A 26,842-nucleotide genomic window follows, 5' to 3' on the forward strand; every position below is an offset into this window, starting at 1 on the left:
CGAAGATTGCATGCATGTCAAGAGGATTTGCTCGAAGATCTGAGAGCCGCTTCCTGGTGTTTCTAAAGCAGTTGAGAAGACCTAGAAGTAGGTGTAATCAGAGAAGAAGATCGGGTCTAGACGTGTTGGTCGAAGCTTGTTTCCAAGACCAATTAGGTCTTATTTCACGTATTTATTGAGAAGGTAAAGAAGACGAAATCTGAGGCCTCGTTTGTGAAGTTTAATGGGAGAAATTTTGCTAGTTGGCAACCCTCCACCAAACTGTGGTACATGCAGAAGGGGATGTGGGATATTGTGTCTGGCACGGAGAAGGAACCGACCTCAGGAGAAGCTGAGAAACGGGCTTGAAGGAAGCAGAGTGACAAAGCCATGGGCATGATGGGCCGCGCTCTGGGAGAGGAGTATTTTCAACACGTGGAAATGTCGAAGTCTGCTGCAACAAATTGGATAATTCTTGAGGCACTATTTGGGGTTAAGATGCGCCATTCGAGAGCCAATTTGAAACAACAATTATATGATCTACGTATGGACGATAGTAGTGAGGATCTCGCCACCTTTTTAAATCATATGCAGTCTATGCTGAAGCAGCTCCAGGATATTGGATCAAAGACAGAAGATGAAGATTAGAAGGCAATCCTTTCCCGTTTAGATATTTCGAGACAACACGCATTCTACGTCTAAATGATGAGGTGGATTTCATCGACTGTGTGGGACTTCTTATGGCAAAGGAAAAACATGAAGAAAACACGTTCACTGGGGATATTGCATATGGAGTGAAGGATAAAAGATTTACAAGCAAAGATAAGCATGCCTGCTATTATTGTGGAAAGCCTGGCCATATAGAGCAATTTTGCAACAAGAAACAAAAGGATGAGGAGGCAAAGCGGGGCAGTTGAGATGAATCTCCTCGACAAAATGAGATAGTCGGGTTTGTTTCAAACAATATGCTAGATCAGGAGTGGACTTTTTAAGTCCAGCGAGTTTTCGGATTAGAGCTTTGTGGAGATGGTTGATGAGCTCTTTTGGCTACGACGCCAGTGTTTAGCTATGATGCTAGATAACAAGTTCTTTGTTAGGCTTTGATGCCTCAGTTTTGTTCAGGACTATGATGTCCAATTTTCAGTTATCTCCCTATTCAGGTCAAGGGAGGTGTTAGCATGATGATCTTCCAGGGCGACTTCTTTACTCCACGTGGCTCTATAGGATTGGTCAACTGAGCTAGCTTGTTGGAAGAGTCATGCAAAAGAGCTGGTATTGATTGGAAGATTACGGGCGAAGCTTCGTGGAAGCCTACAAGTGGCAAGTGTCTTTTGGAGCTCTCTAGAGACTTGGACGTGTTGCATGGCGGTTCAGTTGAGGCGGTATTTAGGTGTTGAAGACGATCGTCTCGTTCTCTTTGTCGTGAAGGCTTCGAGCATCTGTGTCTTGTAGCAGCTAGCTGCCTCAGTCTTTAGGGTCCTTAGAGAGTCGTTTTCTTTGGTTTTGTATAAGCCAACAAACCCATGCCAATAATAAAGAGGAGAAGGATACGGTTTGTTTCACATATTGAGCATCTGTTCATTTTCGGAGTAATCTCGTGCATAACAATTATTTAGAGCTTAATTGCTATCAGGGGGGAGGGGGGGCAATTTTTTACGTGACCCCTCTATTACCATCACATAGATGCTCATCTACCCAAATCCTTGAGTAAATTAATCATAAAGCGAAGCCAGCAGTGCCTACGAAACTTTTATTCATTTAAAAATCTCACCTTGAGACCTAGCGGTGGGTGAGTAGACGACTCTCGTTTGAATAATTAGTGAATGGAAAAACGTAGAGATTGATGTAGAGTCGTCTCTCTTGATATAATAAAGTCAATGTAAGGCTTTAACCTCAGAAGAGGCTACCTTAGCTTGCTTTTCTCCTCATCTCCTCTGCTGCCACAACCTTGTCATGCACCTTCATTCGCTCCAGATCTATGGGCGCACCTCATTCCTCCCCCCTCCGCCTCCTCGCCTCCATCCATACCTCGCTTCTTGCTCTCTTTCGACATTTCCTGTTTTGGGTCCTCTCGGCCGGCCCTATCCCTCAGCACATCGCCATCATTATGGACGGCAACCGTAGGTTCGCTGATCGCCAAGGCATCGATCGCAAAAGCGGCCACGCCCATGGGTACGAGAGCTTGATGTCCGTTTTGAAAGATTGCTTGGAATTGCGCGTGAAGGTTGTGACTCTCTATGCATTCAGCATAGATAATTTTCAGCGGTCGCCCGAGGAAGTATCTGCTTTGATGGAGTTGATGGAAGCAAAGCTTGAAACTTTGATTCAAAAGGAGGATTTGGTTAGAGAGCACGGGGTGCGTGTGAGGGTTCTAGGCGATTTGTCGCTGCTCCCAGACAGTGTGAGGAACGCAGCTGAGCGAGCAATGGACAGAACTAGTAATAATAGTAGCGCTGTTTTGAACTTGTGTATTTCCTACACTTCCACCCAGGAAATCATGCATTCTATCCAGACTATTCGGAACGATATTTTTTGTGAGCTTAAAAATGATTACCGGGTGATAGAATCTCAGAGGGCTGCAGAACTTCGGCGAAATGGTGAGGTGCATCATGGAAGTGGATCGCGGAAAGTGCCGGAAAGAGCAAACAATTGTAAGTGTGGACATGATCGTTTAGGCCATAAACTCCTAGATTTACTTATGGATCGTGTCACAGAAGGCGAGATTCAGCAACACTTATACACCGAAGCATGTCCTGCCCCTGACATTGTCATTCGGACTTCAGGAGAGACTCGTCTTAGCAATTTCCTCCTTTGGCAAAGTTCATTTTCTTATTTAGCGTTTTGCAAAGTTCTTTGGCCAGAATTTTCATTCAGGCACCTGTTTTTTGTGATTTTAGAGTACCAGAGAGCGTATTCCTCTCTTTTGGCCAAAAGGCAGCTTTCCAATCAAATATTGGCCAAGGGCTGCGTAGGTTTGTGCTCACCACATTGAGCAACTTACAATTGAACATGCTAAGAGTCGCCAAAAGTTGTTTTTATCAAGGTTTTTTGAGTATTCTATGATCACCATATGATATATCTGTTTCTCTTTACATTTCGATGACGACAAGTTGGGACGCTTTGAGTGATTGCTGCCCTCACCGCAATTAATTTACGTTTTAATTTTGTCCAATTTCCTTTGGTTTTCAAGCATAAGCTTTAGTGCTCATCTTCAAAGAATATATATATATATATATATATGTAACGTGTAGGTGAGTTTTGTGTAGGTGCCTCTAACATAGGAGCGACAAGGTAGAGCATTTGATGAGGCTACATGGCAAGGGCCACATTGTTGCACATTGATTAATGGGAGGCATGAAGCAACGACTAAGTTAATTTCTTACGATATAGCCTCAGCAGAGGAGATGCATCTTTGCTGATATTGCAATAAATTCTTTCTATCTTAAGTGGTGCGTTGCCCTATCAGCCAAATGGTCTAAGCATTTTTTAAGACTAAAATGAAATTGTATAGTCTTCACAAGCAGTTTAGCTTTGAATGAAGAGGACGTGGACTACTTTTTGAATATCCTGTGTCATGGCTGAGTCTGCCCTTCACCTCTGGAGGGCTGATAGAAACTCAGTATGAAGACCTTTGTATCAATGGATGCTCAAGTATGTGTGGGTGTGTGATTTGTATGTGAGAGCATATGTCCACACCCATTGTTGGGCGCTGATGACGTTAGTGGGGATGTCATAGTTGCTAGTCTACCTGTGAGCCCCATATGAGGAGAGCACCAGTGTAGGAATGGGGGACAAGAGAGTCTTATGTGGAGATGATTTGTAGATGCTACATGTGCCGATCTAGGTGGGGAATGACATCCACAGGGCAGGCATGTGGGCAGCACTGTAGGCTGCCACATGGGCTCCTACACAGTTCAGTCAGAGGTGGGCAGGAGCTCTGGATTAGGGCACACTTTGTGAGCGGCATGCAGTAGGTATGGATTATATAGCAGCATGTATGGAGCCAGGACAGTACGTCTGGTGCAGCAGCATGTACAGACTCCAGTCAGCAGGTACAAGCAGTACGGCAGCAATCATGGGTACTTTTGGGACATCTACAGGGCCAGTGGATCTGTTACAGAGCTGCAGCCACGTTGGTTGCTGTGCAGAACTGCCCAGGTACTGCCATAGGCTCTGGAGGAAAGGCATGTTGGTGGGCTGATGCAGGGCCAGAAAAGGCCAGAATATTGCGCAGTTACTGGCCTATTTTATGGCAGGAAAGCTGGCTGGTCAGAAGTCTTACACAGACTGGCAGTCACAGGGTTGGGAGCAGGAGGGGTCATTATGCCCTAGGTCAGGTTAGGCCAACCTGGATGGTTGGGCTGACAGGCTGGGCAGTCGGCCTGTACAGAAGGGGTTCTTGACTAATGTGGGGGCTATTTGTAGTTCAGATTGGAGGCAGTCCTCACTCGTTGAGGAGCATCACTTGGTGCATACCTACAGTCAGAGGAGAGCACATGTGTGCAGAGGGTGTTGTCTTAGCAACTCACAGTATAGATGGTAAGTGAAGCGCACTGAGGAGCATGCAACCTGAGGAGTCGAGGACAGAGAAGTAGTAGCAGTACATGTGTTCTTCACCCTAGAGCATCCACAGGCGGCAGCGGATTTGCTGCAGGTCTTTGGGATCTCTATGGGGCACTTTGTAAGAACTGTTTGGTTCGATTTTTGTGCAATATACTTGTGAGATATTTTGGGCTGTTCTATTATTGTCTATTATTCTGGAGTTGGAGAAAGCATTCCCTTCTCTCCTCTTGAGATTCTTCTGTTGCATATGCCATATTTATTCATATCTAGCAAGGTGTCTAGATTTCTTCTAACACGGTATCACAGCCCTGCTGCCTATTTGGAGACCCGTGAGACAGTGGTGTGCTTGGAATAGAGGTTTGAGAGCCCAGGGTTTCAGAGGACGGCTAGATCTGATGCCATGAGGTGTATGCCTTGGTGATCAAGCCATCCAGCCAGAGTTCAACTTTGACAATTGAAAGAGGAAGGTGACGTCTGATCAGTAGAGGTATGACAGGAAGGTCTTTGGTTTGTAAGTAAGAATTCCCTTTGCAGCAACTCTCACAAGTGCAGATGGTGTTCCACATACCGATTCCAACCTTCGGTGTGACGGGGATGCTAGATAGAACAAATTATGTGATTGGAAGATCAAGAGAATACTCTAGCACATACAGAACTCAGCACGGGTGAGCCAAGTACCTCCACATCCCAATGCATTGCCGGTTGCATGTGGATTGTGGGAGATAATTGAAGGAAACTAGAAGACCTGGAGGATGCAGGGAAGGTAGTTCAGATGGTAGATTCAGATGGCGTCAAAGAATGGATGTAGAACGATGTTGATGCACTATCAATGATCATCGTTTATGGCTTTCAATCTTATGAGTGACTATCGTGAGATTGAAACTGCACTATGTTGTGTTTTTAGAGGATGAGTTTGGGAATGTTCCTGGATTCATCTAGGTATATGCTTCTCCCGTATTAGCGGACATGCAAATTTCACCTTGTGAAGTTTTCGTCCAAGTTGCGGCTTGCTGGTGTTGCGATAATTCTTTCCATCTTAAATGGTGCATTGCCCTATCAGCTAGATTTAGATTTAGATTTAGATGCTCGTTTGGGAGAGACTAAAATGAAATCGTTTAGACTTCACAAGCAGTTGTAGCTTGAATGAAGATATTTGGACTACTTTTTGATTAGCCTTCTCCTTTAGTGCTAGCCTTCGTCATGGCTGAGTTTGCCCTTCACCTCCGGAGTGCCGACAAAAACTCAGTGTGAAGACTTTGTATAAATGGATGCTCAAGTATGTGTGGGTGTGTGGATTTGTATGTGTGAGAGCATACTTTTATACTATGGTCTACACCCACTGTTGGGCATTGATGGCATCACTGGGGATGTCATAGTAGCTAGTCCCTGCTATGCGTGATGGAGTTTATGGTTTTCAATCTTATGAGTGACTATCGTGAGATTGAAACTGCACTATGTTGTGTTTTTAGAGGATGAGTTTGGGAATGTTCCTGGATTCATCTAGGTGTATATCAATGATCATCGGGACTACTCGAGATTTAGTTTTTCACACATTCAACTGGTAGAGACTCTACGTGAGGCATGGCAATTCTACAGGACTTGTACGACACTATGTATACCAGTTGTATTGTAATGCTCCAAAATCAACTGTTCATGCTGAAGATGGAGGAAGGTGACCAAGTGATAGATCATCTAATCAAAGTCCAAGTATTTAAAAGATCAACTGGTTGCTATGGCTAGAAGGTGATCAACAATTAGTTGACGCTCAGTAAATTGCCAAGGAGCTTCAATGGCTGAGTGACAACCTTGGCAGTTGACTTTTGAGCAGCTTAGTCTCTTGTTGATCCAAGAGGAAGCAAGGAAGAGGCTGCGTGAGCATGATGGCAACAAGAAGGCGTTCAGAGTTGTTACTAAAGGAAAAGGAAGGGCAAGAAAGAGAAAGGCAAGCCCAGTAAGAAAAGCAAGGATGCTTTTGAGGATGGAGACTCTTCTGACAGAGTCAAGAAGAAGAAAAACAAATGCTATCATTATGTCGTTTGGGAATAAAATGGCTGATCAAAAGAAGCAGTAGGAGGATAAGTCCAAGGGACCTGAGATTCCTCCTCCTTCTGTTAGTGGTCATTTACAGGCACATGTGCAGTATGAAAATCAGCATGATTTACAGCCTGATATGCGTTGGATTGATCAGGATATTGTGCACATCCACTAATTTGAACTAAAACCTATCGTGCTCTAGAGGGTGTGATGATGCCATGTCTAACAACAAGTTTGAAATGGAAATGCATGTTCCTCACCGCCCAAAGGAATGAGACCAAAAGTGTGGTTGGATCCCTTTGGGTACTCTTTTTGGCCTAGTTCAAAATAATGCCCTGATGCTATTCTTGTCATGCAAATGGGACCCGATGGCCATGATACTTTGCAAGGGACTCTCTAGCCTACTATGCAAGTTCTGCCAACCCCTTATCTCAAGAGCTTCTATTGCTATCTCTGGTCCTAGCCCGCTGCTGTTGGAGTGTCTACTACCTTTGTTGCTATCCTCCTTGATGAGAGCCCTCCTTCAGAGCACATCCCTGTCTCTCTTTATGTACTCACACAAGACAAGTATGCCTACTCTCGTGGCAAAATGTTGCAAAATGTCTCAATTAAGAAATTGGCTAGGATTGATTGTGAAACTTACCGAATGGACTTACCATTGATACCACAAATAAATGTAGAAAAGGGGTCAGGGCAGATTAGAATTGGTAGAAGTGAGAGAGGGGAAGGGGGTTAAGGGGTGAGAAGTGAGGAGAGAGAGAGAGAGAGAGAGAGAGAGAGTAGGCACATAGGAGAAGGAAGAAGGAGTTCAGATAGGATCATATGTCACATCAAGAAATTATGAGTGGTGGATGTGGACTTATATAGTTTCATATGTCCTCTAATTCCCATTTGAGTACTCTAATTTGCCCCTTTCCCCCCCTTCATTACATCCATCCGTTCCCATAGAGTTTTGAGCTAGAAATTACATGGTCCGTTTGTCACACAAGGGTGTTGTGTCACACATTTGTACTTTTCCCAAGAAATAAAAAGAAACTTTTATATTCACTTTAGTCAAAGACAGTTGACTTTGGTTAACTACAACAAGTTTCTTTTCCTTTGCTTTGCATTTGTTTAAGAGCATTGTGGGGATGGCCACAAGGGACTTGAAATAGTCCAAGAACTAAAACACATCCATTTGACTAACCTCTAATGGGTTAAAGTGTTGGATATTGTTTGTGCAAGGTACAAATTGCTTAATTCCCCACATTTAAAGGGAAAAAGTGTAAGACAAGTGGTGCCCCATTTTAATGAAGGGACCACTTGAGCTAAAGGTATTCAAGGCATCCCACTTTATGAAGAAAGCGCCTGCCTTTGAGAAAGCTAAATTTTCAAGGAAAATCACCTTTAATTACGATAAGTATAACGAGTAGCGAGCCGCTATGGTGAAATTGGTAGACACGTTGCCCGGATTCTACTATACTAGGAGGAGTAGTGTAAAATTACCTACTGCGATCCACTTCTTCCTCGAACCACAGGTGGAAGAGAGAATATAGGAGTCACCATCGGAGCAGCCCAAGCAATACTAACCATATCCATGGTCGTAATTCCTATCCCTTCAATTCAATTCTATTGAATTCTAGGCAACAAAGTAGGCCCAACTTTTAGAAAGAACATGCTTTCTACTTGGCTGGCCTAGTCTATAAATTAACGACTTTTAGAAACTCAGTTGTATTGAGAATTGTACACAAACTTTGCTCCATTGTGAGCTATCTTGTACAAGCATGTTTTTATTGCAATAAAGACCTTTTGGGGGGGGGGAAGGGTAGCCCTTATTTCTGCCCCCTAGTGTGTTCTCTCATCACCTCTTCATTCGCTCTCTACAATGAATTGTTTTCCAGCCCCATCCTTGAGTTTCTTACTTATTGTTTGGAGTTTCCAGCTATCCTTTCTACAAGTGCAATTTACTTGAGGGTGCTACATATTGTCTTCCCTCGCTGCAATTTGAATTCTAGCCAGTATCGAGGCACATTTTTAAAATCCGAATTAACCAGGGAGTTGTTTTGAACATGGGAGTTGAGTTTGAGGTTTGGTTAAGGTTTTAGTGGTATCATAGTACAATTTTGCCACTGTCCTTAGTGGCATCGATATAAAGATTCATGAGACTAAGGAGGTTTTTTATGCCAAGATCTAGCCCTATATGCCAAGATCTAGCCTAGGAATCTCTTAATTTCATCACAAATCAGTTCAACCTCTTTAGCCTTGCCAATTAGTAACCATGTCCCTTTTCTACTGCCATACTTTTGGGACATTATTACTATTCTCTATTTATTACTTGGGACATACTTTTACTATGCCAATTTGTAACCATGTCTCTTTTCTATTCCCATATTTTTGGGACATTATTATAATTCTCTATTTATTTCCTTGGAATCTCATTTTTACTAATCAAGTGTGTGTATTACTGTATGTGCGTTCTAATTGCAGGTTCTAATTGCAGGACTCTACATTCCAGTCGACCATCTTTTGCTATGATGTGCACATGTTCATCTTTACTCAGAGTACTCTTTCATGATTGATCTCCATGTATGCTATCTTTAGTATAGTAATGTCACCTTCAAGGATGTGTCACCTCTATCAAATATCAGAGCGCTTGTCACCTTCAGTGTGATCTACCATCTTCAGGATGGTTTATTGCTGCCATTTTCGATACGATACTATGCACCATCTTTAGTATATGATAATGGATCTCCAGTATTCATGATAGTCACATCTAGTGACGGGATGCTAGAAGCTAGTGCATGGGGTGGAGTTCACCTACATGAGGTTGTGAGTCAAATGACTATTCTATCGCATCATCCTCCACCTGATATTTATCAGCATGCTATATGAGACTGATGACGCTTCGTAGATCCACACATGTTTTCTATACGTGACAGCTCTTCTCCTAACATGAGCCTTGGTGTGATACGTTGTGATGCTTAGTTTTATATGGACAGATCAAGATCACATAGCTTTTGTGAGGTGGAAGTGATCTTCACAACCAAAGTCTTGAGTGCTAGATCATAGAGCTCTTCAAAATCTAAAGAATGTTTCAATTCGGGGTAGTTATGAGTTCATTTTGAGATTATAGGGTCCTACATCTTAGATTAACTATGCTATGTATGGGTAGAGTGGCTTAGAATAAAGTTAAATTTATTAAAAAGTGTTATGCTTCTCCCTCAAGCCACCTTGGTGCCCAGCTTTCTTACTTCTTCCTCAAGCTACCTGGGCATCTAATTCATCTATTTTTCTCCCAAGCTTCTTTTTTATTTATTAGCCCTTGCTTTTTCCACTAGCTCCTTTATAATTTAAGGACCTCTTGCAGAATTCACTACTCCCTTGCCCATTGCATCACTGGGCAATAAAGGCTTATGCTCCTCCCTTGCCCATTGCATCAGCCTTTATTGCCCAGTGATTAGCCTAGTGTTTAGTGCATAAGCCTCTACTAGTCTCTAGCATGGAGCCCTGCGAATCAACCTACTGTTGGTCAACGAATTAGCCTCAGCCTATGCTTCAAAAATCTCTTAGTAGATCTAGATGCGAATTATTGATCTTGCTCCATCATCTCACCTCTTTCAGATGCAAAATCTACCCACCTATTGCACTTCTATTTTTGCTTTATTTACAAATCAGTCTCCAAATGAGCCCATATTATTTGTTTGTTTGTTGCCATTTTGGTGCAATTATAAATGCATCGAATTGGTCACTTTCCGTTCAGGTCAGTTGCCATCTTTGCTACACCTATTCTTGACCAAAGAGGGTAAGCTTCTCACGCCAAATTACTTCTTTCTTTTTCAAATTTCGTTTTGGTTTTTGGAAGTTGAACACAATCTATAGGGTTTTCATCTCTTCATACTATTCCTAACCGGTGAAAACTCTATTGTGTCTCTGTTTCAAGGTTCAAGAGAAATAGTGGAGCTACAATTGTGGCACTCTTTACCTGGATTCGACTAGGGGTTGCCAGTGGTTACCGTCTTGGAAAGTCCAAAAGTATATTTGTATTTGAGTCATCTTTTGAAGGAATCATCATTTTGGTCTAGGACTAGGAGTCAAAAGTCCTCAAGGTTTTGTTCAAATATCTTTATCAAGTTTTGATTGGACTAACCATCATGAATATAAAATATGATTGGGCATGCCCAATTAGAGGGTGAACCCTATTCACACCCCATTGGGTGTCAGTGTCTCTTCTTTGTTAATTATTATTTCTCTCTGTCATATGAGAATATGGATTTGTTCATGTGAATTTTCATGATTTGAAAATCATGAAAATTCTATAATTCTAAATTTATTAAGTTATTTAATTGGAATGCATGCTTTGCATATGCATGACTCTGATAGGTATCAAAGCTCAATCATTTTTCTGATTGAAGAACTTGATATCTCTTGGGATCTCGTCCTAGATCAGTCTAGGATTCTCTGTGTGCAAGATTGTGCCATACTTGTGTCTAGTCAATCTTCACCTTGGTAAATACTAGAAGGACTTAATGTGGAACAATCAAGTCAAAGCAATTTTGAGCATTGAAGATGTTACTCAGTCATAAACTCAAGCCGATGTTGATAATTGGTTAGGACTCTACTATATCTAGTACATATACAACCAAACATCGTGTTCTTTATCTATTTACTCTATCAATGTGCATCAACACCAAGGTAGGCACATTGGAAGGACTACCTTCATGTCCTTTGGTAGTTATGGGTACCATAATATATGAAATTGCCGACCAAAGTGCAATCGACATCCATGGATATTGTGATTTAGACTTGATCGAAGATGTGTACATCTAGTGATCCACTTCCAGATATTGCTTCATGCTAAATGCTAGTGCCATCTCATGGCTCAAAAAGAAGTAATGAGTAATGGTTCTATCGTTGATTGAAGCAAGCGCGTATGGTGTCATGTGAATCTATGTGGCTCAATTGTGTCTTGGAAAACATGAAGGTCTTCCAAAGTGATGAAGCTATGGAGATCTATTGCAATAACTACAACTCAATACATAAAAATAAACCTAAGGTTCCACACGAGGGTGAAACTTATTGAGGTTAATAGCCACTTAATCATGAGATGATCAAGGATGGGCTGGCATAGCTTATCTATTACATGTCGAAGGAAAATACTATTGATCTCTTCACCAAGGCTCTATCTCATGAGAAGATGGAGCAACTCATGCGATGCTTGGGTATATGTTGCAAGTGAAGGTCCACAACCAAGGTGCTAATTTGAGCTTAGAAGATGAAGAAGGAGTAATATGATAGAAGTCACACAACTAGTGGACGAGGATGTTAGACACTAGATCAACATTCTTGAAGTCAGTGAGAGCCAGTATGAATGCGAGTCAGAGCAATTAGGGAACTGCTATGTTAATCTCATTGAAGCCTTCTGAGGAGGCATGTAGGATCCATACCATCCATATTGATCTTTAATTAATAAATTTAGTTATTATTGTGTGCTATTTTGTGGAGATCTATGGACTGCAAATCACATATTTGGTTGCTTAAAAAGTGACGAGAAGCTAAAATATATATAAAATTTGAGAATTTTCATCCATCACATAGCTTATCCCAATGAGACTTCCTAGCTTTCTAACTTTTTGAATGGATCATACATACATAGGGTTCTAAAGATGAAGTAAATTAATAGATGATACATATAAGAATCAAGGAGTCCATTAAAATAACTCAAAACGATTTAATATTATCATTGTTCGTGTAATCACTCAATTTTGAATATATATATAAGTAATATAAAAATGCAAGAGGCAATGGTGAAAGATCAATAAGAAGTTCAAAATTTTAATCTAGATACGATATAAATCATGAGAGGTGATGTGTCTCCATTCATACCTCTGCTTGAGTCTCATGACTTAACTTAAAAGAGTACAACTATCAAGGTGACATTTCAAACTTTAAGTTGCAATTGCGTGAGGTATTCTTCTTTGTTAGCTCTACTGCGTTAGGAGAAAATTGGCTCCCTTGGAAAATGGGCACAACAAGCTCTCTAAGCCAAGTGGCTAGATAGGTTACCCTAGGACATTTTGCAAACGATTATAGTTTGACCTATAGGTTTCACGTTGCTGCCACTTATGAACATCCTCCATATGCTTTATGCAATGTTTTTGGAGTTGGAGGTGTTTGGGCAAAGAGGCATCCCAAGTGAGCAACTTCATGCAAGGCATGACTAGTTGTTGTTTCCAACGATGGTGCCGGTGTATGAGCATTTCCTATGGTTTTGGGGCTTCCTCTCCAATAGCTTGTAGCTATGCAACAGTCCTCTCAATAGCCAGCCATTACATCTTAGCCCTAGCAGCCCTGGGACATTTAGAATAGTACACATCGATCTCATCTGCTCTTCGGATCAAGAGGTCTATTGCCTCAACCCCATAGATTTGGGCAATAGAAACAATCCTCTCTTTCTCAATTACGCAGCACACTCTATCTTAGTTAGACACCTTTGCCTTGCTACTTAGACATCCAACTAATAATACTCCAGCTTTATACTCAGAGAGAGAGATGATTCTGCCTGTTATCCCTAGAGGCAATCGAGCGACACTCCTCATTGAGAGTGACTGTTTGCAATAACCATCATCTTTTTGAGCCGAAACAAAAAATGGACACCATGTTTTCTTGTTTGTACGAACTCTTAAACTTTGATGATGAGCATTGCCTTCCTATTTCTTAATAAAATTCACAAGTTTCATGGTTGATAAGTTTTGTATTTCCATTCCTTGGGCAATGCTTGTGTTTTCATGCCCTTGTTTCTTTTGCTTGGTATAGTTTTTTATTTTTTCCACTTTAAAAAAATTGAGTGTAATGTTTTTCTTTTCATCGCTCTTCTCTATAATTTCATCAAGCATAGGAGTTATTGTCTTTTTAGATGTTGCTACTATTATATGAAAATTAACCATGTAAGACATACAATTGAAAGTGTTTCTATTTTATGGGAACTGAATTTGAGAGGTGGTGCAACATCAAAATATTGAGTCTAGGTTATTGGAAGTAAGGAAAGGAAGCATCAAAAAGTTTTGAAATTGCTTCAAGAGTGATTGATTTTAAAATTTACAACCAAAGTTGGTAAAACCACCACATTGGTTTGTAAGTTTTGTAATGAAAGTTTATATGAATACCCAACTTCTGAAATTGGTACAAAAGTGTTTTGCTTTTGGAGCTGAAATATGAAGTAAATCACTTTGGAGCTATTCTACAAATCAAAGGTCTCTTAAATACCTTCAAAATTCCATTGCAATGCATGATAGAAATCTTTCAATAGATGGTAATGTCATATTCAAACGAAGTAGGGCATGAAGATATACTTTTTTTATAACAAAATTCTTAAAACAGGACTGAAGTACAAAAATAAGCTAATTAGGTGGGACAAAATATGTAGAGAGATATGTAGGAAAACATTTAAAAGAACTACAAAACTACTCTCGGGAACACTATTCTGAGCATCTATCTCTCAAGAACATCAGATTTTGTTAATTAAATCCACTTTTAAGGCCAAACATATTGGAGAAGTAGCGACCACAACCTGTTTATTAAAAAGATGGGACATAAGAAATTGGGTGCTTTTTTCAAGCCACAAACATGCAAAACACTACATCTAGTTACCTAAAAATCTTATTTTCATTGTAAATAAAGCAAACTAACTCATTGAGGGTTGAATTGATCCCGACAATAGAGAGCATACCTTTTACATCAACTTTCTTACACTTGATAGGGTGTCATGTTGAAATTGGTCTACCAAATGAAACAATGCAATTACCAATTTGCAATTCAATTAACATTAACACTCACACATATCCCTCAAGCTCAAGAATGTTAAAAGAACTCCACAAATCAGTGATAGAGGGCTATTGACTTCAAGAAAGATGATTGGGTTCTTATCAGAAGGCTTAAGTCATAAGTTGGTAGCAAAATTTTATATGTCAAGCTTGCTTCGCAATACTATGGACCATTTCAAACCACCTAGAAGGTCAATGATGTCTCTTTCCAACTACATCTTCCCTCACATTGGAAGATCCACATCAGCATCATAAGGACCAGCATCATCTGCTCTAATCAATGAGCCTCAATTAGATGTTGGGGATGAAGATGAAGTTATCGTCCCAAAGCAGGTTCTTTATCAACATAAGCATACATGGGGAGGACATTATGACTGCAAGTATCTTCTCAAATTTACTTATGTGAAGTAGGTGGAACGCCAATATCTTGTTGACTATCATGATCTCATTCAATTATATGAAGCCTTACAATTGAGTACCCTTGCCTAGTTGTTGTTAGTTGAGGACAACTATTTCGGGAAAGGAAGGAATGTAACCATGTCTCTTTTCTACTGCCATATTTTTGGGGCATTATTACTATTCTCTATTTATTTTCCATTACTATATACCAACCAATCCTTTGCCACCCTACTCATTTCCCACTCTTCTTCTCATCTTCTCCATCTCTCGCTAATCACCTAATCGCTCTTCTGATTTCAAAAATTTGTAGCTAGCAATCCACTAGCTATTCTCAACCTGAATCAACTGCTAACTTTTCATAATTTTTTGTGAAAAATCTCAGTGGGCTATAGATGAAGAGGGAGAGATGGATGAGGTAGAGGATCGCTGGGCTGGGGGAGAGGGGGGGAGGTAGAGATGAAAGTAGGCTGAGATGGGAGGAGAGAGATGGAGATGGGAAGACACTGAGAGGGGGAGGAGAGTGGGCTAAGAAGGAGAGAGGCCGCGAGATGTGGATGGAGAGAGGGAGAGCGAGATGAAGAAATCTGCAGGTGGCTTCATCCCCCTTAAATACCTCAGATCCCATATTTCTTCTAGAGTTCTCCACTCAAACTGCCTTTTTCACCCCTCAACCCACTCACAATCTTACCTCCACAACTAATACCTTGAATTTTATTTTTGGGAACATTAGGGGCACCTATTTATTTTCTTGGAATCTCATTTTTACTAATCACATGTGTGTATTACTATATGTGAGTTCTGATTACAGAACTCTACATTCATATGCAATTTAGAGTATGCTTTCATGGTTGATCACCATGTATGCTACCTTCAGTATAGCTGATGTCACCTTTGGTGTGACAAGTCACCTCAAGTGGGACTCTATCAGCTTTAGAGCTCTTGTCACCTGCAGCATGGCTTTATCGCCTTCAGTCTGATCTAGCATCTTCATCATGGTTTATTGTTGCCGTTTTAAATATAATATTGTGCACCATCTTCGGTTTGGATGGTCTCCAACATTAATGACAATGACATCTAGTGACTGGATGTTAGAAGCTAGTGCATGGGGTACGTGGAGTTACGAGATGAATGACTATTTTACAAAATCACCCTCCACCACGATATTAATTTATCAACATATCGAACAAGACTGATGATGCTTTGAACATCCACACAGGTTTTCCATACTCGACAGCTCTTCTCCTAACACCTTCCATGGCCTTAGGAGTGATTCTTGGTGTGTTAGGTTGTGATGCTTAGTTTTATAGGGATAGATAACAATCACATAGACATTTTGAGGTGGAAGTGATCTTCAAAACCAAATTCTTGAGTGCTAGATCGTAGAGATGGTTTCAATTTGAGAAAAGTCAGAGCCATCTATGGCTAGTTATGAGTTAATTACGTTTTTAGATTAGGCCTTTAAATTAATTAATGTTGTGCATGGGTAGAGTGGTTTAGAATAAAGTTAAACTTATTAAAAATTTAAAAAGTGCTCTTCTCCCTCAAGCCACCTAGGCACCTAGCCTTCTTGTTTCTTCCTCAACCTACCCGGGCGCCTAATCATTAGCTTCTCTGCCAAGCTTCGTTTCTAGTTTAGCCCTTGCTTTTTTTCACTAGGTCCCCTATAAATTAAGGGCCAGTCCTCTTCCAAAATTCATTGAGCTCTTGCTCCTCCCTTGCCCAGCACATAAGCCTTTGCCAATCTCTAGCTTGTTGCCTAGCCAATCAGCTTGTTGTCTAGGGCATCGGCCTGTACTAGTCTCTAGCCTACTGCCCTGCAAATCAGCTTCTGTCCAATGCCTCAGCCTTAGCTAGTCTCTAGCTTGTCGCCCTACAAATCAGCCCACTATTGCTAGCTATCAAATCAACCTCAACCTATTCTCTAACATCTGTGTCAATCTTGCTCTATCATCTTAAGAAGGCTACCTACCTATTGCACTTCTGTTTCTACTCTATCATCCCATGAATCGGCCTTCAAATTAGCCCATATCAGTCGCTTGCTAGTCGCCATAACACTAAACTGGTCACTTTCTAGTCGTGTCAACTACCTTCTTTACTTCACCTAATCTTGACCATAGAGGGTCCCAAAAGATCAGTGCCACTGCTAGACCCAAGCCTCATTTGTCTCGTGAGAACATTTGATCCCTCATCATAAGGTCAAAGAGAAGGGGGGTCTGATGCTCCTCTCCTATGGCTCGTAAGTTGAATTTCAAAAAGGATGTTAGTTCTCCCAAAGGCTCTAATGGAACCCACCTTTCGGGGCTACACAGACATCTCCAAAGCAACAAGCTAGTCATCTTGAACATCAAGATAGTTGTAGGACCCCAACCACCACATCTCACGTGCGAAGGGTTGCCCTGGACGAGGCTTTGGTCCTAGAGGCAGAGAGAACTAGAAATTTTCCTGTGTGGTCCCTACATTTCAACCAACGAGGGGGCAGGCTGTGACCATAACACTAAACCAATTGAAGCCAAGGGGGTAGGCTAGGACTATGACGTGAAGCTACACTCAATTCAAGGGGCCTAAGCAAATGAGGATGCTAAGAAATTGGCCAAGCGGGTAAGCAAGTGGGGAGAAGAGGAGATTGTAAGGGGGGGGGAGGGAGAAGTAATGACTGTGAAAAGGGGTTGAGGGTGATCAGTAGCTTCATTGCTGGGGTTGCAGGAGGGAGGGGAAGGGCATGCTGGTGGTGGGAGATGAACAAGGAGAGGGGGTTTGGAGGAGGGCAGGGGGCTTCTTCCTTTGCTAGAGAGAGAGTCTGGCAAAGATAGAAGAGTCTGCCATTGCTAGTCAAAGGCACGTATGGTGCTATTTGAAGGGCCTGGATAGGCCTTGGGAAAGGTAGGTGGACTAGTAGATAGCGCCTGCAGGAAACACCTCTAAAGCAATAGAACAGAGCCTTATATAAGTATGGCTATATGTGGAGCTTTGCTTTGGAACTAGGCATGTTTATACCCACTCTATGAAAGGGGCACTGTAGGGAGGGCACCCTTGGAGCAAATGATTCAAGGAAGCGGCTAAGCACAAAAGAGGACGAGAGCTAACTAGACCTGGGTAGGTAGCTGTTAGATTGTGAAAGGGAATGATGAGTGGATGTTTGACAGTGATGCAACATGAGTATGATGATTTGAACTTGAGAATTAATAATGTTGGAATTTTGAAGTGAACAAAAATAGCAAAAATACTTGAACAACATTGAAGTGGAGTTTTAATTGTAATGATACTGGAGCAATATTATAACCGCAAAATGAAATTTGAAAAAGTTTCATGAATACAAAAGAGAAGCGGCCGTGCTTTCATCAATACAAAATTCACGACTCTTGCAATGGTATGACTTAACATTGGTTCAAAATTGGAAGTCATGTCCATGTATCAAAAATGGACTTCTATGCAAGTACTCTAGACTATGTCCTTGTTTTTGAGGAAGTAGTAGATGATCGATTTCCACAAATTCAGAGGATTGAGATTTGAGATCTGTTGTTGATGTTGTCTCCTTTGTCAAGGTCTGTTGATGTTATACAATTTCCATTCAATGCATGTAATGGACTCTTTTACAGAATCATATTTGTTAGTTGATGTTGATTCTCATCAATAAGCATGTGCACCCTACAATATTGTTCTACGATTGATTTAATGTCATCCTCTGTTTGTATGAGTTATCGTGTATAGAATTCGAAGTATGACCTCGAGCGATTTGTTTGAGAAATGAGCTCATTCTCATTTCTAAATGTGCTTCAATAAAAGATTATAGAAAAATCCATCGAAATGATGAAAAAGATGGTAATTTGTTAAGCGTACAATGTGTGTCGAGGGATATAGATAGCTACCAAAAGAATGCTTCATGATTACATCTGAAGAGTTCTTGCGCTTGCCTTTTTGAATCTCATATTTCTTCCAAAATTCATAGAATGTGAAGTTCTCCATGATGTTTGGTCGACCACAATATGTATCTATTGGATACATTGTTGTGATACAGAACTCTCAAAGATATCATTCGCGTAGTGATGGTGGAGATGAGTCTATAAGGTATACAGCCTCGCTCCTTTGTAAAGTGGGAATTTGCAAGCATGGTAGTGCTGCCTATGTTGGTGATGTTGGTTTTGATAAAATGCATGGAGATATCATTTTCAACTTCAAAGGATCTAGATTCTTAAGTCTGAGGAGCTTTGCATCCTCAATCTTCATTTCATATGTCCCATTGGCTATATTTTCATAGCATACTTTAAGAGGTAGTATGATAGGCCTGTATTTGTTATTCTTTGAATGTTCATGTGTGCTTGCCACAACAATAGTATGCTAGCATGATATGGGACAACGTTTTGATGCTCAAGGGATGAGCGATAATAGAGCCATCCATGTGTAAGAGGATCTAATGTCAGTCTAGTTTCTGAATGGATACCAAATGGAAAACCATATTTGCATTTGTGAGTGTTATCTGAGACCATCGAATTGCATGCTACTTGGCATGTATGAATTTGCTTTCTTTTCACCAAATCATGGAGCTTCTTTTCCAAGGAATTCTCAAGTAGTGTATCCGAGTCACTCAAGTACGGTATATGTGCATCAATTTAATTTGATATAATTTTGATATTGGTCTCCTCAATCCACAACATTATATGAGCATGCATTGATCCACAATTCTGGATCTCGTATCTCACTATGTGATGCTTGACTCTTCCAAGTAGTCCTTTGTTAGAAATAACATATTTGGACAAGAACCATTGTAGTCGAATGTGAAATGTACTATGCACTCAACTAGACAATCTCTCCATGTGAATTTTCTATTGAATTGTCTCACAAGTGCTTTATTTCATCGATCTCACACCATCTTGTGTTCGATACCTCATCTGCTATGAGTGTTAGAAATATGTTAGGAAGTCCCCATGTTTCAACCATCGCCATTAGATCTTTCAAGTTTCTATGATGCCATGAAGGGGATCCAGGTATTGACCCTGGTACTTGAAACTTGATCACCCATTTCATGATCTCATGTTCATATACTCTTGGATCCTGGCGTCTTGTTGATCAATATTTCTTTATAGAATTGTCGTTTGTGTTGAGTTTGTAATAACGATTGCTTGTCGAATTTGGTACATGAGTAGCAAGTACGGCTTGTAGAGTGTGAATACTGAGAATAGTGAACTTATCCTCATTTTCAAGTACATATTTAAGAACAACTTACCATCATGGCTGGCTACCATGTCCAAAAGGGTATAGAAATGGAAATAACACTGTTTCATTTGTTAACCCATGAGAATCAAATAATCCATCTTTGGATGTAAGGAATTTCCATTCCACAATTCTTGATGATTTATGGAGTACTATTGTGCCAACCTCATGTGAATCATGTGTTTGAAACTGATGCGTTGTAGGCAATACATCTACATGTTCCAATAATGACAAATAATTGTCCTCATGTGCAAACTCTCATAAGATCGAAGGGAGAATCTATAGAATGTCTCTCTAGAATGTCAACAATAGCTTTTGACGAAAGAACACAAATTCCCAGTTTCGAATGGGACCTTTTGTACATAAACAAGTATTTTTTGAAGATAGGATGTGTTCTCGAGTTGAAAGCTAGTATTTGCTCAGTTGTTGACACTAGTGTTGTTGAATTTTTGCAAATCCATTGTTGTCAATCCTAGCATATCAATGGATTGTCTAGTATCAACCTTCTTTGCAACGTTCCTGTTGCTAATGATTTGGTTGCCCTTGAAATGTTTAAAGATACATCAATGATCAACAACATTTGCATTTGAAATATGTCTGCAACTAGCACATTTCGTATGTAGTCACGAGCATATATAACTGGGTACAGTTTTCAAAAGGGAGACTATATACAAGCCTCACAAATCATCCTTGTTTCTATTTTCTTGATTTTTTTCAATATACACACTAAGAAAAGTATTTAATAGTTCATATGGTACAACCTCAGACTCTAGTATCGATGTGATCATAACTTCGAGAAGGAATTTGTGCCGATTTCAATTCTACATACAATATTTCATTTTTGTTACAATTTTAGAGCACATATTTTGCCACTCTTCTAAATATGTATCAATGAATGGCCATGATGGACATGGGTGTAATCATCTTTTCTTATTTCAAATACTATTATGATAAGTACACACTCGGCTTTTAGTAAATGTTTACTTCATCTCTATGAATGACATGAAATTATATTATAAAAGTACCTAGTCATTAGGCAAGTTGTAGATGACTACTTGTATCAATTGCTTGCAATCCACATGATATTAGTGCAAATGACAAGGCATGTCAATTGACCAAAACTCACTGCTTCAATCTACATTGCAAATGTAAACATGTGTTATGAAGGTATACAAGAAACGAAACACAATTGAAAATTTGCATGACAAATCTTCATTTTGTTGTTATTTATAATTACTCATAGCATTGTTCAAAAGCAAATGTACACATGTGTTATGAAGGTATACACAAAATGAAACACACTTGAAAATTTGCATGCCAAATCTTCATTTTGTTGTTATTTATAATTACATAGCATTGTTCAAAAGTTACATATAACCATACATTGACATGGATAGAAAGTTGGCAATGTATGATGATGGAAAAAGGCGATCATCAAGGCACAAATTTCATAATACATAGAACCACATGTCTGTGTAACTACATGTTCATGTGGGGAGAGAGTTGGCACATTTCTCTCCAAAAATTATAAGACCAAGAATGTGCGTTCCTTGGGATCTTGCATAATCTACTTTGCAAATCGAATAATGTACTTTGCACATTGCATGATGTGGAATGTCTTATTCATTGCAATATTTTGTAAATCGAACAACTATCTTTGTTTAAATATATTTTTTGTGGTTTTTATTTTCCCTAAATAATGTATTAAGCTGAAAACTAAAACACCAAATCAATTCAAATCTTGAACATGATAGGTTAAATGTCAAAGCAATTGAGATCTTCATAAGGATTTTAACGATTAAATATTGGAATGGAAAATTGGAAGCAATCTAGAGCCCACTATAATAGATCGATATGTAAGACTACTATGAAAACATGATTGGAGTTTCACAAAAGATAGGATGAGAACGAGGCATGCATGGATCAACCACAAACTATAATCGAGTACAAAGAGGTGGGCTAACGAATGGTATGTCCCTTCTAAGCAACTATAATTATGGGTAGATTGAATGCAACTATACTCAACTTGCATGCAAGTGAACTTTGAAAACTACACAAAACTCCATCTCTCTTTCCTATCTCTCTCTCTTTATATATATATGTGTGCATGCATGTGTGTGTGTGTGTGTGTGTGTGTGTGTGTGTATTATATATTTATCTCTCCTCCAACCCCCCCTCTCTCTTTCTCTCTCTCTCTCTCTCTCTCCTCCCTCCCTATGTGTGCGACGAAGAAATAAGGTTTACATTGATTTTCTGCAATGCAACTAAAAGTAAATATAGCTAATGTTGAATCCTGAGTTCATGGGAGGGATTGCAATCCTTCACTTTGATCAACCGTATGGTTGAGCACCATCCCTGTAAAACCTCAGCCTCCACCATCCCCCGCAGCTCCAACTTCATCGCTTCCTCTCCCAACGGCACTCCAAAATCTCCCCTTTGCTAGAGCGCTTGATACCCTCCTTGCGGCTTGGACAGCCAGACACAATTTAGTGCAGGCTAATCTCGGCCGTCGGTAAGGCTTGGGCAATAACCAAGAGAACATGGGTGTTGATACGATGGCAATGCAGGTCGATGGAGACCTTCCTCGAGCCTTCCTCCTATGCTGACAATGAAGCCAAAGCTTCCCTTCAATGGCTCCTCTTTCGGATCTTCGATTTGGTCCTCTGAGGCAGAAACAAAAGGCAGTTGCAAAGGGGGGGACGCAAGAGTGCAAGAAACGCCAAGGACGTTGCTAGCGAAGGCTTGTAGGAAAGGGAGGGGAGGCGTGCGACAATAGCTAGCTTTGTGGGGAGAGAGAGAGAGAGCGCGCGCGCGCGAGAGGTGACCATAGCCAGCTTTCTCTTGAAAGAAGAAGATGAGTTCGAAGCGGAGGGACAAGAGGTGCTAGGAGCGAGGGAGAAAGGAAAGGCCGACCCTGGGCATTGGCGGGAAATTCAAATTCAAACTATGATCTCGCGAAGTGGAGGAGGGACAGGAGGTGCTAGGAGCAAGGCAGAAAGGAAAGGCCGACCCTAGTGTTTGAACCGTTACTTTTCCTAGTCTGGGCATACAAACTATGATCTCCTTCTTGCACTCCACGTAGCTCCAAACCTCTGAAGCTCCCAAATTCCTCCCGAAACCTCCCAATGTCTTCCACATGGCAAGCTTGATAAACTCTCGTTACGTAAGAAGAAGAAGAAGAAGAAGAAGAAGAAGAAGAAGAAGAAGCTGCGTGTCGTAACAAGAGGAGCTCCATGGCGTATAACAAAACAAGTTGAATACACTCAGAAGGCCTCCCCTGGAAGCTAAGAGAGAGAACAAAGGCCTCGAAGCTGAGAGAGAGAAGAAGAAGAAGAGAGAGAGAGAGAGGACTTGGATGTGCAGCAAGGAGAAGAGAGAAGAGAGAGAGAGAGGGGGAGGGGCTTGCCTTGAAATAGAAAGAGAGAAAGAGTGAATGTGGAAATTAGAGAAGGGAACAAAAAATGGTTCGCTTTGAGAAGCTCACCCATCGTCAATAAGGCTTCCACATTTCGACGTGGTAGGCCAAAACTAGGTGTGTGTCAGGCAGTGTTCCTTCGTGGAGCACATAACTACTAACTCAAAATTGAACTTGAATCGTAGCATTTTTTCAAAATTTTAAAGGAAACAAGTGAATGAGTAAAAATGTGGACATGATACACGACACAGGGTTCGTTAGGTAGGACCTGATCCTCCGTGCAAGTGTCAGGGGTGGTTATCTATTATTGACTTGGAGATGTCCATATTGTTTGTCTGTTTTGGGAGTTGAGGTCCAACAAATACATGAATAAGGCATCATTCATGAGAGTTCATAACCAATCCTCATTGCGGTCTATATAATATTGTCACATGGACTACAATCATATGAATAAAGGCATCGATATCTTTTGATCGCGCATCCAACTTGGATTTCGTTGCTCCCTCACATCGAGAACATGCATCAAAAGAGAGGAATGTTATAAGATTTTAGTTGAAGACAAGCAATTTTGAATGGACAAGCAATTGAAAATATTTGCATGATAATATATAATACTAATCACACATAGTGTGGGCGACGAGGCGGCGTGCTTCCTTCCCCAAAGAGTCATAATCCAAGGATTTGGGCCCTTCCCTAGGTGTCGAGAATATAAGCGCCAAGAATAAGTCTTGCAAATAGCCAAGATACTGTCGTACTCGTAGTCAAATGTCGATAAATCGAGCGGCGCGCTAGGCGAAATTCAAATTCTTATCATCTTTTGGCGATTTCTTTGAGCTTGGAGGTGGAGGAAAGTCCACATTGTTGCAGGCCATCAACCTTACTAGGGAGCATATGCTCCAGACAATAATAGATGCTATCAGCCATGGCAAAAAGCTTATGCTTACACTGCGATTGGAACAATGTCAAGGATGCCGATATGGAAGGCTGGTAAGTTTCCAATAAATGATATCCCATAATTATACTTTTCCAATAAATGATAAGTTTCCAATAAATGAGATGCCAATTTGCCAGAGTGAAGCAAAGAACGATAGATGCTCAATGAAAGTGCAACTTACATGATGACAAACATAAACAATCGTAGCTACTCTGCGCTATAGCCCAATTTCCTAGGTCCCTCAGATTTGGTTGGCATTGCGCTCTATCCAATCACACTCCTTGGTTGCTATCTTCTAAAGAGAAATCAGTTGATAAGCATGTCCTCTTCCTTCCCTAGGTTTGTATCATGTGATAGGTGATTATGAATCTTGAGAAAGAAAACCACCTCTTGGTGGCTATTGGGACTCGAGATATTTCTCTATGTTATATTGACATTAACAGCAAAGACAGTCATGGCCGCATAATCTCGAAGATTATACAGGTTGAGAACCAACCACCGCATCATTTCATCGTCTACATGGATCACAATGATAGCTGCTTTTACCAGGATTGTGGAGGATGTAGAAGTATAACTATTGAAAAGCACAAAAAACCAATGCTTATGCTTTCAGCCAAATTTGGAAAAGCTTATCTTAGGCCTTTAGATCAATATAAAATCAAGGGCCAAAATTATACACTTGGCTCAAGAGAAACTTCTCCGTAGGAAAGGCCTAACCTAAACTAACCCTAAAGCAATCTTACATAAGTCTAAAGTAAGTGGATCCTCGTTTTCTGTCGCTCTGGTCTTCTTCGTCCTCGCCATTGCCGAACATCCGACTGTTTGGCGGCAATCCAGAAGTTTCTGTTTGGCAGTCTATGCGAAGATACGACCCTTTGGCACCCAACAAGCTATTTTTGTGGATACAGAAACTTCTGCGAATCTTGAGTGAATTGATTCTTGAATGAGCTTGCTTCTAGTCGAACCTGCTCATAGTAACAAGGTGCGGATGGGAGTCTAGAGTACTTTCCTCTCGAATCTTCGATACTGCAGAATAATGCATACATTTGTTTAGACGCTGCATGACTTCAAAATTGGCTTTCAAGAGTTTGTCATTATTTCTTAATTCAGCTAAGCCTTGGTATGTGGGAACGAGTCTCTATGCAGTCTCGTCGACGAAATCGCTTGGCGTTCCTGTGTTCCTGCATTCCGAGGGTATCCCCGATAACTTTATCTGCACTTCTTCTTTTCAGTCCCCCGCTGATGGCGATCGGCGTCCAGTAGATCCGACTGCGTCACGTGCATGTCCCATCTGTGACGCGTCTGTGGATAAGCTCGCACAAAGCGGCAGCACAAATCGTGAATCAATGGATGTCCCGCACAGTATACTTTGTTCAAACATTGAGAGAAATGCACTGTCCTCGGAAAAAATTAAGGGTTTTCAAGAACCACAAGCAGAACTGTGTGCAACGGGTAGAAGCTGTGTGACAGTAGGAGACTTGTGCTCAATGACAGCCCTCGCTGGCTGGCTTAGGGAGCGTCTTCCTTCTGGGTCTGAACAAATTTCGCAGTGGGGTAAACAAGCAGGATCCAAAAGTATGGAGAATCTCTGGTTAGAGTTTTCACAAGGTGAAATATCATTGGAAGATTCCACGCCACCAAAACGTACAGTACATGTTGCAAGTGTGAAGATTACAAATGGATCAGGCAAAAAGCTATTAGAGGCACATCAAGAAATGTCAGATGGGAGCATTAGAGAAAGGAATAGGCCATTGTCCGAGAAAATGAGACCGGGGGAGACTGTCACAGAGGCTTGCCTTCGAGGTATCAGTGAAGAGCTTGGCTTTGAACTTGGAGCAGCAAACAGGGTTACAATGTTGGAGGATACGTACACCCGGGAGGTGGAAGAGAGGGAATCGTTATCCTATCCTGGTCTCATGACTTGCTATGTACTACATCATATGGAAGCAGTTATAATGCATTTACCAGCTGATGAGTTCGTAACAGAAGAGAATGAAATGTGTGTTGATACGGGGCCTTTGGAGAGCTCTTCAGCTTTTTTGACTATTCAGGGAGAAAAGATTGCTGTAAAAGAAACTGTGAATTTGGAGAACATTGTTGGGGTCAAGAGGCACTTTTGGAAATGGGTACCGGAAGCATTTGAAGATTGATTGATGCAGATTCTATTAAGGCACTGTAGCTGCTGTCTTGCTTGTTAGTATGCAGGCTACTCATGGCTCCAAGGAACTGCTTCAACTAGTAATAAAAGTTGCATTTTATTCCTTCATCCTCATTTATTTTGCTTCAATGGCAACACACTTTTACTAAGCACACGAATAATCCGGTTTTGATGCGAAGATATCTAAAGGGAGGTTATGCTTGTCGTTTTATGTCCTTTATAGGTATGTCCAAAACGTGAACATGTTTTCGACGGGAGCAGACAGGAATGAAACCGGGGCAAGCAGATTCATAATCCTCACATACTACCACTAGCACTGGCTTCCAGCGCTCTTGACCTGCTGACCCTGCCCT

General features: G+C 40.9%; 2 protein-coding genes across 3 annotated transcripts; both read left to right on the plus strand.

The window, feature by feature from the left end:
• Positions 1-1,870: 1,870 nt before the first annotated feature.
• CPT1 (Undecaprenyl pyrophosphate synthetase family protein) lies at positions 1,871-3,054 on the plus strand. Its single transcript, XM_087373356.1, has one exon. It carries the CDS (start codon positions 1,958-1,960, stop codon positions 2,969-2,971), a length of 1,014 nt encoding a protein of 337 aa, XP_087229482.1. The 5' UTR covers positions 1,871-1,957; the 3' UTR covers positions 2,972-3,054.
• A 22,040-nt stretch (positions 3,055-25,094) lies between these two features.
• LOC147903064 (uncharacterized) lies at positions 25,095-26,592 on the plus strand. 2 transcript variants are annotated; one of them, XM_087373454.1, is made up of 2 exons: positions 25,095-25,313; positions 25,417-26,592. In XM_087373454.1, exons 1-2 carry the CDS (start codon positions 25,275-25,277, stop codon positions 26,479-26,481), a joined length of 1,104 nt encoding a protein of 367 aa, XP_087229580.1. In that variant the 5' UTR covers positions 25,095-25,274; the 3' UTR covers positions 26,482-26,592. The 2 variants fall into 2 exon arrangements, with proteins under 2 accessions (XP_087229580.1, XP_087229581.1); XM_087373455.1 differs by having other exon boundaries at positions 25,564-26,592.
• The last annotated feature ends 250 nt before the right edge of the window (positions 26,593-26,842 follow it).

This window comes from Dipteris shenzhenensis, chromosome 4 (genome assembly GCF_047967505.1).
Source record: "Dipteris shenzhenensis isolate YYH24624 ecotype China chromosome 4, Dip_SZ_1.0, whole genome shotgun sequence".
NCBI lineage: Eukaryota > Viridiplantae > Streptophyta > Polypodiopsida > Gleicheniales > Dipteridaceae > Dipteris > Dipteris shenzhenensis.